The 14556-nt window shown below is 43.0% G+C and overlaps 1 protein-coding gene across 1 annotated transcript; it reads left to right on the forward strand.

Moving 5' to 3' along the window:
• Window positions 1-2651: 2651 nt before the first annotated feature.
• tbx22 (T-box transcription factor 22) lies at window positions 2652-10042 on the forward strand. The gene is made up of 8 exons (XM_071541320.1): window positions 2652-2790; window positions 3310-3565; window positions 5280-5381; window positions 5692-5866; window positions 7902-8066; window positions 8962-9026; window positions 9314-9399; window positions 9483-10042. The coding sequence occupies exons 1-8, from the start codon at window positions 2652-2654 to the stop codon at window positions 10040-10042; spliced, it is 1548 nt and encodes a 515-aa protein (XP_071397421.1).
• The last annotated feature ends 4514 nt before the right edge of the window (window positions 10043-14556 follow it).

Raw genomic sequence — 14556 nt, forward strand, 5'->3', positions numbered from 1 at the left:
CTTTAGTCCACAGTTTCACTTCAGATGGCGATATGCAATTTAAGGCCTACTACCGTGAAGTTTCAACTGCGAACCAATTATTCGCAAATGATAGGCCTAATTAATTAGTCCAGGAACACAGAAACAATCAACGCCATGGGAGTGGGCCCGAAGGCCGAAAATGATCGGAAAGCCTAATTGCAGCTGACCATCAAACTTCCGCATTGATGGAAACCTGAGGCACGCGCTAAATTGGATTTGAGTTTCTTGTTTCCGCCGAGCGTGCGCGTCGATCTTAATAAGAGGAAACATGTGTGCCAAACATCCCCGAATCGGACAAATCCAGATTTGCGCTGGATTAAGAATCATAAAACAACGAATAGGAGCTTCCTGTTGTGTTTATGAGAGGTATCGCTTGCCTGCACGGCCATCACGCGGTTGACAGCCACGTAATCCGATGACGAAGATTTATGACTATATCTGCTGAAGACAACACGGACAAATAATCTCCCAAACTGCACGACTGATGCGCAACATTTATGTGTGGAAACTACCCAGGCTATCTAAGTCTCTTCCTTGCATGTTCACTTCAATAAAAGACAACTTCTGGTAGGCCCATCACTGCGGTTTACGGTTGCTTTGGCTGTGCGTATGAAACAGACAGCCATTCATTTGTGTTGCACTTTCATCCCACCGTTTTAAACCGGGCCGCGTGTTTGGGATGCACTTTGTCACAGTAATCTATTGAAAGAAAACAACAATTTGGAAACGAATAAACATCCAGGCCGCGGTCCTAAAACAGGTTATGATGACAGAGAACATGTGATGCCGGTTGGTCATAGTTCTCCATTTCCCGGCTGTTGTCAGAGATTTCCATCACCAACCAAACCAACCGTGCCATAAACACTGCTCTCATTTGTTTTCTCCTCAGAGCAATTATATCATGTGATTAAAAAACATTTTAAATAGAGCCTTTGCTGAACTTTATTTGTGTAAAGCGGATCTATTTCATGTCGAGCAGTAATGTAATAATCCCGAGCTGTCATTACGGCCCAGTTTCCCCTGTGCGCCAAACTCCATCTGATCTCCGCACTTATGAAAACCAGACTGGCGCACACTCTCACCGGGCACCGCAAGAATCCCACTCCTGCACCGGGGAAACGGGAGACAAGAGACCGTTTTACGGAAAGCCTTCAAATTAATATAGGAAATGTTAGCTTCAACCGAAAAGGAGTGAGTTTCATGGAGATATTTTACGTTCCAGATGGTCCGAATTAGCAGAGTTAAATATTTGTGCCTCGGCTCCCTCCTCCCGTCCTCTAGATTTTCATTCTATTTATCTATCACGCGCTCTAAACGGATGAAAGCAACATGGAAAACACACACACATCTATCAAGCAGGTCGCTTCTGCAAAACTGAAAATTAACTCAAAAGAAGACGTGCCTCAAAGTCGATCATCCTCACAAAAACAACTTCGAGACTTTAATCCAGTCTATAGCCTACAGTTCTTTCATTGGCTTTACTGGAGTAAGTTTTGTCAATAGCTTTTCCTGCTTACCCACATATGAAATAAACTTTTCATCATCTTCTCTCATGTTTTATTTGGAGTTTCCACTGGACTTGCATTACAATGCTTCTTTGTTTTGTGTTGCTTTTTTTTTGCAAAAATAAACAAGAACAAAACATGAGACAGAAAATGTTTTAAAACAGGCTGAAAAAGACAAAAGAACCTAAGTCATATTCTTAGAGTTGAGTATAAATGGTGAAATCGTTTTATCCCATATAGCCTACAAATAGGTCTCACGCGCAGCCACAGTACAGTGCGAAGAGATGCTGCTGCTGCTGCTGCTGTCTGGTTGTCCAGGTCCTGGATGCTCAAACACCACTGGCATCAAGCGGACACTGCAAAAAATATCATCTTAACAAGCCATTTAATGTTGTATTCAATCTTACAATATTATTTTCCTTCATTCAGTAAGTAATGTTGCCAATAGCTGAGATAATATAACTTGTCTCAATGCAAATCAACTTGTTTCAACAATTTTATGAATCAAAAGTCATTTTTTGATACTAGTGGAGTGATCAGCATCGTTCTGTCTTGTTTCAAGATAGTGACACTAAAAAAAAAAAAAAACATGAAGCAAGGGATACTACCGTGGAAACAAATTATTATTTCACCTGCCCATTAGCAGAACTTTTCCCGTGTTTTAAGAAAAACTAAGACCAAATGTGTTGGGATCAACATTTTTTTGCAGTGCAGGCCCATATGGAGGAATGCGCGCTGTTCTCTTCCCTCCCTCTCCGTGACGCGCACGGGAACAGAAGAACAAGCCCTCTACGGGACAGAGGGAAGGGGAGATACTGAAACGGATAAAGGGGGAGAGGGGGAAATACTGTAGTGAGGAGGAGCGGCGCGCCACTAATCAAGGATTTGGATGAAGGCGTGCGTCTCGGAGACACATGGGAACTCACCGGATCAATTACGCAGCGTCACGGAGCCGCCGTGAGAGAAGAGGGGCTCCCTGAGGTGCTGAGGCGCCCGGTGCCTGTCCTGTTCTGTCCTGTCCCGTCCCGTGCCATCCTGGATGAGGAGGGACACTGAGCCCCGCGCGACAAAGTCAAAGTTCAGAGGGATACCGACACAAGCAGAGAGAAGGGCTCTTTCGCCAAGATGCAGGGTCTGAGCTCCCGGGCTCATGCGTTTTCAGTGGAGGCGCTGGTCGGTAAACCCTGCAAGAGGATGAAAGTGTCGGACGGGCAGGACCCAAGTTCAACGGGAGATACCGGCAACGATACGAGCACCTTTACCGGTGAGACAGAGGAAAACGGTGGTTGGATTTTCAAAAACATCTCACTGTTTTTACGCACAAGCATTTTACGCACAAGATGGACCAACAGAACGCATTACAGAATTGACTGCTCCAGTTCTGCAACATATGACTGAAGTGAATTTTACATCATTATATTTCACATTTATTCCATTAGCCCAAGTTGCCGTTATATCTTATTAGTTAAAAACTAAAATTGCCAAATTAAATTTTGAAATTAAAACTTTTCGAGATAAATATTTTAGGATTTGCAAATATTTTCCATGTTATTAGGCAAACTGGAGTGAATTCCTGCATTTTCTTAAAAAAAAAAAATAATAATAATAATAATAGGTCTACTGGTAATATCCACAGCCTCTTAAAAATCAGGAAATTACAATTGGCTTACCTAAATGTTTTTGGATAATATTGTGTTCCGCATTGCATAGATTGCTATACTTTCCGTATAGGGTTTTTTTTTTCCCCAACACTTCATTTATTCGACTTATTTACCCTTTTCAGGCCTGCATGATTATCCAGTCAGCCAGAGGAAGAAAGCAGGTTCAACACCAAAGAGGCCAGAAGACAGCTGCTCTGACTCGGGAAGAGAGCTTCCCAGAACAGGCGTTGGAGAGACTGAGCCGGATGGAGAGGAGAGGAGGCCGGGGGAGAGTGACTGCTGCCCGGAGAGAGAGGTGCGGGTCGAGCTGCAGGGCTCCGAGCTGTGGAACAGATTCTATGAGATCGGCACCGAGATGATCATCACCAAAGCTGGCAGGTAAACATTACGCAGCATAAGGTACGAAAGGTACAGTGATTTTAGAATAACTAAGGTGTTCTCAGGCGAATTAGAAGAATAACCTAGCCGTTCTAAAACCACTGTAAACCACGGCCTTATGTGGCTTATTCAGGGGCGCAGTTAACTTGGCCTGTATGGAAAAATCTCTATGCTACACGCCAATCCCACCAAAACTTCTAAACCCGATTATATCAACAAACTATCTGGGGAAAAGATGAGCAGGCTGGTGACTGGCAATATAGGCTAGTATTAGCCTATATGGCCAATGTGATCAATTATTAGACAGAGGCTTGGTCACCAAAACATCGCACACACAGCTTAGAGGGAACAATAGTCCTTGAATGATTTTTAAAAAATATAGCTTGATTTTTTTTTTCTGTGGATTTTTTGCTTGATCTTCTCTCTTCAGGCCTGTGATAAAAAAACGACAAATCCAATTTGGACTCACTTAGAATAAGAGCAGACCTGGTCACGTGCCACCTTGCCATAACCAAGTGACACCCATGGCTTTATTGCTTTATAAAGCGGGGATAAGATATCATTTTAATAAGAATGTTCATTACTTTTTTTATTGTTAATATAATCAAATGTTAATTTATAGCCTAGTTCTTGAAGAGTAGATAAACAAAGTGGTTGCAAAGCGACCTATACCACTGAACTGATAGAGTGGTGATTATCAGTCAGCGGATTAATATTTAAATCAACTGTTCTGCGGTCACAGGTGTGAGTTTATCGGGCGCTGGACAACGGCTTCGAACAAGGCTCAGCCAATCAGAACTAAGGACCTTAACTTTCCGTTTTATAATAGGCTAGTCATTTTTAACGGAACTTTTCTCACCAATAAACTGAACAGAAGCGCCATCAACTAATAAGTGGCTCAGTATGATAAATTGAATAGTGTGCCTTAAAGGTTCTTTTTACCGTGATCTGAGAGACTACAGGTGAATTTACATGTAAAAACAAAACAAACCAAAAAAAAAAACCTTTAAATTTTGGTCGTTTCGATTAGATAGATTTTGGATGAAAAAAAGTTAAAATGAAAGTAGACCTAGGCCTAGAAATGGAATATGGTCCAAATGTGTGAGCTCTGAATTTAAGTTATGTTGTGGAAAGCAGCCAACACTGGTGAAATAATAAATTATTGAATACTTCCAATTAGACTAGCCGATTATTTTCAACTTGTCATTTCGAGACACTTTGAAATGAAACATATTTAGTCAAATACTAGACATTAGATTACAAAATCTGGTGACAAAAAAACGTTTTCAATTTCAAAGCAATTCATGTGTACTCTGATAAATATCAATGTGCTTCCTTTTCTGTTTTCCAAAAATGAGTTATTGGGATAACCACTTGTTGAAATTTAGGTTCCGTTTATTTAATTACCGAGAACAAAAGCTATAAATCTCGGTAGTGAAGATGCCCTCGTGGCCCCTGAGGTCCCTGAACTTTACTCTGAACTTGGCCGCTGTGCAAGAAAGTTTCTGCTTCAACTTTTTGTGCCCGCTCACTTCCTAGCTGTATCTATTTGACGTGCAATTTTGCTTCAAAATATGAAGGTAATATCTCTGTTGACATATCTTACCAATTTTTAAGGAAACAGGCTTCTTCTCCTTGATCATTTGAAATTAAATTGGGATAAAATGTGAATCAAGTATAATTTCTAATTTCTAATTTTCTGCCTTGTCTTTAGGAGAATGTTTCCTTCAGTGCGCGTGAAAGTGCGCAATCTGGACCCGTGCCAGCAATATTACATCGCAATGGACGTCATGCCCGTGGACTCCAAACGCTACAGGTGTGTGTGGTGTGTGTGGTGTGTGTGTGTGTGTGTGTGTGTGTGTGTGTCAGCCTGCTGTAATAAGACTTACATTATTAAAATTCTTAAATATATTACAGTAGGCTATATTATGCATTTTTACTTGGGGACTATTTCTATTTCCCGTAAGGCCAGGCAAAACAATTGTATCTCCCAGGTTTTTGCGCCATGTAGCCTATTTATTTATTGATTGATTTATTGGCATGATCTCCAATACCCCAGATAGGCTCCTTCAGCATGCTCTCTCTGACGTTAACACCATGCTGGGCTGGGCGGTGTTTCTCTGCAGGTATGTGTATCACAGCTCGCAGTGGATGGTGGCTGGAAACACGGACCACTCGTGTATTTCTCCCAGGCTCTACGTGCACCCAGACTCACCGTGTGCCGGAGAGACGTGGATGCGTCAGGTCATCAGCTTTGACCGAGTCAAACTCACCAACAACGAGATGGACGATAAGGGACATGTAAGTAGCCTAATCCGTTTGAGCACGAGCAGCTTTCTTTCTCTCAGAATAATGGATCATTATCTGTAAAGCAGGTGAGACCTTTTCAGTGAAAAGAGTGGAAGTTTGATTCAATTGCACATCATTCTTTTTTTAAACATGGATGTGGTATTGACAAGTGTATTTTAACGTTTTTGATTCTATTATAGGCTATTTAAATCAATCAATTTATTTTATATTTCTTCCTCTGAGTCTGACCTATAATAGTCAATAGGTCATGAAGATTATATTTGTTTTGCACTTTGAGAGGTGAAACATTGGGCTGAACTCACTATTCAATACACAATGTTACATTTCTGGGTTGATATGGCCACATATAGCCCCGTAAGGGTGGACAAAATAATGGAAACACCTACCACTATATGAACAGTGTTACCTGAGAAGGAGCAGAGCCGCCCTGTGACTCCAGCGCAGCTTCAGTCCTCCTTGGATTGCTGTAACTCAACTCCTGAACTGTGTGCAGTGGGATGTTGGACCGTTCTTCAAAAAGGAAAGCCTCCGGTTCTTTGAGGGATGAAGGAGGTGGAAATCCTTCTCACTCTGCCATCCAAAACTTCCTGTAAAGGTTCAGTGAGGTTTAGGTCTGGTGACTGGGGAGGCAGGGAAGGAGTTTTACTGAAATTACTCTTTAATTTGTCCTGCAGTGTGTATGAGCACATTATCATTTTGGAATATGGGAACATTATGAGGAAATGAAGGAGCAGTGTTTGCACCAATGGGTGCACCGGGTCTTTTGAAATGGCCTCATAATCCTGGAAGTTTTTGTGCACCTGCAATTTGAGCACCAACTATTTGGCCTCTTTGGAACTCTGCTGGTTGCCTAATTTTGCTTTGAAAACTCACATAGAAAAGTGATGATTGTCAGACCTTTTTTAAAGATGACACATACTGATAATTGACATTCAACTTAATATGATTTTGCCAGTGTAGCTGCATTATGATTTAGTTACTTAAGAGTTAAAGTTAATTTTTCATGTGATATTTCCATTATTTTATCTAATCTGTTACCTCTTATTTAGCTTCTCCCCACACACAAAAACTGTTCTTCTTTTATAATGTAAGAAACTTTAGGAATCGAATTGACTTTGAATTACAGAACACAAGAGCAAATGTATACCAAGCTTTTCCTGTAAGACTGATCAAATGAGCGACTAAATTTATAGACTGCATTACCACAAAGTCGTTCAGCTGTGCATTGTAGCCTACCATTTTTCCTTGTTAGTTGAATTTTCAAACAGTTTACAAAAAAAAAAACAGTGGAAAAAATAACACGCCACAAAAACTGCACAACAATCTGCCCGGTGTTGAAGTGTTGAAGATTGCTTTTCCTCAGATGAACTTCTTCCTGCAGCATGAAGCCTCCTTAAGGAAACACTTTTGATTGTTACATCTTTGTAGAGATATCAATTGAAAATCACAGCCACTTTTCACAAAATGGTTAGTTTAAATAAGCCTAAATAAATAATAATATTGCACACTAATTGGAATGGTATCTGATGTTTTTGTTAGTTATTTTTGTTGAATAGTACACTTATTTTAGCCAAACCTAATTTTAAAATAGTTGAGCTAATATTACATGGCAGTGTATTACCCTATTTTCACAGATTGCAATGTGTATTGTGACATTATTATATTTTCCTTTTTGTTAGATCATTACATGCCTTTCATCTTTCTCCTTTAATAGTTAACTGAAATTGAAACTTAAATGAAGTGATTCAACATAATGCTGCAAGGATATAGCCAAGCAATCCATACTTGTAGTAGAGACAGGGGGCGCACTTTGTTTTCCCACATGTTTGGAGTGCTAATATCTCTAAAATGAAGACGAACCTTGAGGTATTATCAACATCCATTATTAGAATATTTTTGACTGACTTCTGGATAAATACATTTGTTTTAATTCCAGTCCAACGTTGTTGATTGTAAAACACAGAAATAATAATCTTGGTCTTCCTTGGCAAATCCACTGTAATAACACTGCCATCTGTTGATTTAGATCATTCTTCAGTCGATGCATAAATACAAGCCACGTGTCCACATCATCCGACACGACCCCCGAATGGACTTGTCACAGATCCAGTCGCTGCCTGCTGAGGGTGTGCACAGCTTCTCCTTCCCAGAAACTGAGTTCACCACAGTCACCGCCTATCAGAATCAACAGGTAACAACCCTTGAAATTGGTTTAGCCAACGCTTTGCTACATAATTATGAACAACGGTTTTGACTGACAGGATTTAGAAACTATGTTGCATTTCATGAATCACTGAAGAAGTCTCATGATGTATTGGAATTTTTTTGTTATTCATTCCTCCTATAACAACGGATACTTTTTTTTTTCTTCAAAGAAAAATGAGTAATGCCTGTTACAAGTGAGCCAAATAGTTGATGTTACTAATTTACATTCTACATGCTGTATGCACAAGAAACATTCAGAAAGCAGATACAGTGTTTTCAGGGTTTATCCACCCAGTGACTGCAATATTCTCAGTGTTCGTATGATGATTCGGCGGCCAACACAGTCCTGTTTGACCTTGCGTAAAAACGTTTTAATCTCAACATCATGAAAGTGTTGAGGCCCACTTCGCTGTGGTCTCAACTAAATCATAAAGTGTGCTGGCCTGATTCTCTGCTGGGCTAGCTGCTGCGAGAGAGAGGGTGTGTGCCTGTGTTCCTGTGCAGGGGAGCTGACCCCACCATTGGCTACCATTCCTTCAGTAACAGAGCCGTCTCCGGGGACTGCCAGCTCTTTTCATCAGGGTCCATTTTACGACCAGCGAACGTATTATTATAGAAACTCAGTAACGGGCTGTGACTGGGCTGACTGCTGGAGTCCACAGCCATTAAAGCACCACATAAAACTGCAGGACCTCAGCCCCTGCTCCAAGAACCCTGTTTGACATGGCTGCCCGCCCTGGGGGCTGCTGGGAGATGTAGTCCCTGAGGGAGATTGCTGCCACTCTACACACATCTCATAAAGCTGAGCTCATTGTTAGCTTTACAGGTCACTGGCTGGCAGCATCACTCTAACCCGTGTCTGTCCCTCTCTCTTGGGCCAGATCACCAAGCTGAAGATCGACAGGAACCCGTTCGCCAAGGGCTTCAGAGACCCAGGGAGAAATAGGTACAGAAAATTAATCTCACACAACATCAACACTGATTTTAGCTACAGACTCATACTCATACTACAGTGAAGGACCCAAGAGAGATTTAAGGTTCAACCGCAGAAATCTGATAACACATAAAACCTTCAGCTGAAGTTGAACTATGTGGTGCAGAATTGCACACTTCTCAGAACCAATATTTAAATACAGTTTGTAATAATCTGTTTTAGTGTTGCTATGGATCCCTTTCCATATTGTATTTACATATCTTTGTGGTGTTTGTGCGTGTGTGTGTGTGTGTGTGTAGGGGGGTGTTGGATGGACTGCTGGAGTCATACCCCTGGAGAGGTCCCCTCAGTTTGGACTTCAAGCCATTCACCATCCAGCTCCAAGGTACTGTGCTCATCACCACTGTGGTTCACACTGACAGCGTTGCTTTTTATCTTTGTGATTCATGTTTGGACTTCTTTCAACAGGGAGCCCAGGGTCGCCGACCAGCAGCGCTTCCCCTCTGAAGAGTCTCCTCCCTTTCTCCTCCTCTTCGTCCCCTCAACCGTTGTCCCTCTCCTCGCTCTCCTGCCAGGACGCCGCTCTTCACACCCTCGCTCTCCCCTTCTATGGCAAGGCCTGCCCCGCCTCACACATCTCCCCTCTGGCAGGCAGAGCCTACTCCTCCTTGGGGGCGGACAGACTGAGAGGCTTGCCCCCGTTGTCTCCTCTAACAGACCTCCCGCTCCTCTCGGCGCTGCAGGGAAAGAAAGCGGCCCTCTGTAGGGACCCGTGTCTCCTCCAGGGGTCTGCGGGGACCTCTCCGTGCCTGATCCCCCTCCACAGCCCCCTCAGCCCTCGGGGGCCCGGTTCGTCTCCCCTTCCCCATCTCCCCGATGCTGCCGGCCCCCTCTGTCTCTACCGCTACAGCCTCCCCCTAAACCCCCACCTCGCAGCCCTCTCTCGTCATGCCAAACTAGCCGAAGACACCACAGACTGTCTCCTGCGGCAGTCTCCATGGCACCCGACCACCAACCACTGCCTCTGACAGCTGGACCACACTTGCAGGCCCCGAGCCCTCGGCTGTACCGAGCCAAAGTTTACTGCAGACTCACAAGAAAACAAAGAAGGCCTGATTCTCTATGAGCCGGACTAGCTCACCAAGGAGTGTACCGTTGGTGATGAAGACAGAGCTGTGACAGCGGGAACTTTATTGTATTTAAAAACTGTTTTGGACACTGTGTTGGATTTGCCAGCACTTAGATTGATCCTGAAGCTGATCACGAGCAGCTCCTCTTCACTGTGCACACTCAGCTAGAGCCAATAGGTCCAACAGTCAAAAGAAATGTAGGTGGGAAATAGTGTGTTATATGGGACTGAAAGCGTAGAGCCTCTTTATGGCTCAACAGACCTTTCCTTGCCATTTCACTCATCCACCTTAACTACTTCACAGGCTGCAAGGGTGTTTGCCAAAGAGCATCAGCAATAGGACTTGAGGTATGTGGTGACATAAATATGAACGTGAGAATGATTGTTAAACTCACCATCAGTGCTCATTAAAATATTTTTGATATTTTGTAATCAGTTGATACAACAATGTTCAAAAAGGATGTTCTTTTTCATACACGTGTAAACAAAGTAAAAGAGAGAAAACATTTTCACACTCTTAATTGTATTCATATGAATATGCAGTGTATTTCTAAGTAAAGAAAAAACAAAAAACACTATATATGTGTTATTATGCCAGAGAATGTGATTTGAATGTGACATATAATGTTAAAAAAAAAATCAACTTTAGGTTACTTCAGGGCTCCTGTGATAGAAAAGACTGTTGCTATTTTCAATGTGTATTTATGGAAATTTAACATAAGCGTGTTTTGCTGTGTGCCGCAAGTTGTGCGCCCTTACAGAGAGCTGAACTGAGTTGAATCCCAGTGTCAGGGTTGGCCGCCCCTGACTGATAACATGAGCTCATCAGGTCTCTCTGTGATTTTTAGGGGAACAACCACAGCTGCCAGGATCCAGACAGCCAGTTTCCATTGCTGTACTTTATTACCAATAATAGGACTAATCAGAGACGCATGGAGGTGAAATGGTTATGCTATGCGGGCCTTTATCAAGCCCAGCTTGAAACAGGACTGGAATAAGGGTCTGTATCTTCTAATATGGGCTAAAGCGGCCCTGTCATCATTATAGGGATCATCATTATATTATATCGTTCCAGGATCAACAGTACATCAAAAACGCTGTCTGAAGACCATTTGTTTTACTCTAAGACCTGTAGGCGTCTAGAAAAACCCCTCCATTTTGTCTTTGAACTCTTTAAAAACAGATTTTGAATTCCAATATGCCATGAAGAACAGAGTCTGTGCCATATGAAAATCTCTCACTACTGTAGGCCAACATAATGCAGTGTTTTTTGTCCATACCAAAGGAGGCACGCCCGTTCAGCCGCTGATGTGATAATTCCTGCCTTCAGCTCAGACTCAAACCCAGCACCATTCCTCCCTCCCTCCGTCTCCACAGTGCTAGAAGCAGCGGTTTAGGCAAAGCGGGGGAAATGGCCTGTTTCCCGACAAACGGTCATAACCAAACAGCAATTTACTTGTCATGGCCAAGCATGGCAGTGAGCTAATGCGCGCTGGACGTGGAAATAGCAGGAAGGAGTTAATTGAGGAACTCAGACTGGGGATGGCCGGTGTTTCACCGAGCGGTCAGGTGTGCTGCTATCAAACAGCCTGCTCTTTGTCTGCAGACAGGCGTAATCTGTGCCAGTTATTTGATACCGTCTGTCATTTCCATGTTTAGCGATGTAGGACAACCATTTTAAACTCCCAACTAATTCCTGATCTTTCAATTAGACAAATTGCTTTCATACCAGGAGCCCAGGCTGAGCTATGCACCTGCCGCTCTACAATCAATAGTATTGCATCCACATTCATTTGTAGATTTGTAGCAAATGTTAGATGGGATAAGATCAGGGCAGCTGTCATTTCTGCCTGGTCTGTGAATGCTGCTGTGCTGTCCTGCAGGCAGTAAATAACACAGAGATTGGAAGATCTGCTTTGCATTAGGGCTGCCTTTTTGTGTACGCACACACGCGCACACACACACACACACACACACGCACACACACACACACACGTTTTTACGATAGTGCAAATAAGGTCTTTCTAAACCTAACCCTAACTAAAACAGTGATAATTGCATTTAGAAACAATGGATGAATGGATTCCAAACTCACAATCTGACTCATTCAGCCAAATACAAAGGCTAACTTATTTGACCAAATACATAACAGATTACAAAACTTTGTTCCTATAATACTGATCTTGCTTTATGTGCTAAGGCCTTTGGTTGAAAACTATTAAAACCAATCTTCCTTCTAGTTAAAGCATTTTTCAGCTCAACAAAGTTGAAAAAAAGGTGAAAACAACTGCTGAGGTAACCTTTTAACAGCCTGTCGGTGATTAACCGCGCTGTTCGTTCTCCACATTGTTAATTTGGTTGATAATGTGTCAACATAATCCTGTTGAATGTGGTGGCTGAAATAACATGGAAATGGTGCTGATTCAACTTTATAATAACACCAAGGGGGAAGTCTCTGGGCTGTTCCAGAGTGATTGACAGGTAGTAAAGGGAGGGAAATTTGACCCTGAAGTCATTTGTTTCCAATCATGTGAAATGGCATCCTGAAATAGGAGAGACACACGGCAGAGAGTTGGGACGTGTAAATATACTCTATCTTCATTAGATTAACATACACGGCACACACACACACACACATAAACACACATGCACACACACGTCAGTTATCTCCTAATAATAGGTGCACCCGCACACAAGCACACGTGCATACATACATCTACATCATGTGCATGCATGCGTACGCACACACACACACACACACACACTCACACACACACACACACACACAATACTTTGCCCATTCCCAGTTCCATGCCCTCCAGCCTCGCCTGTATTTGGCTCTGTGAGTCTCTTGTGGAGGTTTATACTGGATGCTATTTTCTCTGCAAACTCAATAAAAGCTGGTTATTTATCAGGTCAGATTATGGGACGTGACTGAGCCCAGCTGTAAAGTTGAAAGTGAAACCAGCTGTGGCTGAAATTGAATTACACCGGGCGAGTAATGTGAAAAGCAAGAGCAGTTTAACAGCTTATTAAGCGGTCTTCTGTTGCCGTATCAAACCAGCGTACACTGTCCCGTCAAACTACATATTGCCTCCTGGCTAGTGAAAGTTATGCGGCTCCATTCCTTTCCTTTCCTTTCCTTTCCTTTCCTCTCCTCTCCTCTCCTCTCTTCTCCTCTCCTCTCCTCTCCTCTCCTCTCCTCTGTGGCCAGGAGCATACCACTATTTTCGTTCTAAGTTGAAGACACCCTCTTGCCTGTGAAACCTCAGTTAGAAGTTAGCAGTAAATAGAGGCCAAGACTCTGAGATTCTCCTCTGTTGTGGTCTGGAGTCTCACAGCACTAGATCAGTGGTCTGATGACAGAACAAGGGGCCTTCATGGATGTGCGTGTTTCTTTGCATGGTGTGTGTGTGTGTGTGTGCGTGCATACTCCTTACGGTATGTCCATAAGTGTATGTAGGGGTGGGGTCACCGGGGCATTAGATAGGCATGTGTACCCTGACAGGCCTCTGTCTTACAGGAGCAGAGGTTAGGTGAGTGTAGGGCAAACAGCTTTAACATGTGGCCTGGCACCTGGCCTGTGTGTGTGTGTGTGTGTGTGTGTTGGGGTTTCCTCTGAGTCTTCCATCAGGGCCTCACACTCATGCCATTCATCAGGGAAAGCGTTAATGTCCCAAACAGCGCTCGCACTTTTGCACACACCTTTTCTCCCTAATTTCCGCACTTTATGGTACATAACTCAAGTGGGATGCTGCTTATTCATAAATTACGGGCATGTTTGTAATCGCTTTCTCTGATTTGTGTGATTCAGTAGGTTCAAAAGAAAGGATTACCATATTCATGAGTACTTTGTGAGATGAAAATGTAGCCTTTGATATGTAACATAAGTTTAACTTCTTCATAGTAGTCACCTCAACACACAAAAGGTCACGTTGTAACATGGACTGCTAATTGAATTGAATAACCCATCGTCAAACAATGCTTTCTTGTCCAGCCGAGTGCATTGTGATCAGTGGAGCTGTGTGTTTGAGTACGGGGGGCCGGGAGAGGCTGTCAGCACTCAGCTTAGGACCAACAAACACAACGCACACTCTGACCCTAGCTGTCCATCACATAAACCGTCCCTCCCCCTTCCTCTAACAGAGAGAGAGTGCTGAAATTCCTTCTCCAGTCTGATGGACCAAAGGGGGATTCCACAGGTGCATGTGTGTGTGTGTGTGAGAGAGAGAGAGAGAGAGAGAGCAGGAGAGAGAGAGAGAGAGAGAGAGAGAGAGAGAGAGAGAGAGAGAGAGAGAGAGAGCAGGAGAGAGAGAGAGAGAGAGAGAGAGAGAGAGAGAGAGAGATTTGCTTTCTGGCAATGCCAGAGAGACTTTTTTTTTATATTTACTACAAACCTATAAATCAAGTTCT

The sequence above is a fragment of the Centroberyx affinis genome, unplaced genomic scaffold (assembly GCF_046629955.1).
Source record: "Centroberyx affinis isolate AG114_WGS23_722 - 3 ecotype Tasmania unplaced genomic scaffold, CSIRO-AGI_Caff_v1 ptg003850l_1, whole genome shotgun sequence".
NCBI classification, from domain to species: Eukaryota; Metazoa; Chordata; class Actinopteri; order Beryciformes; family Berycidae; genus Centroberyx; species Centroberyx affinis.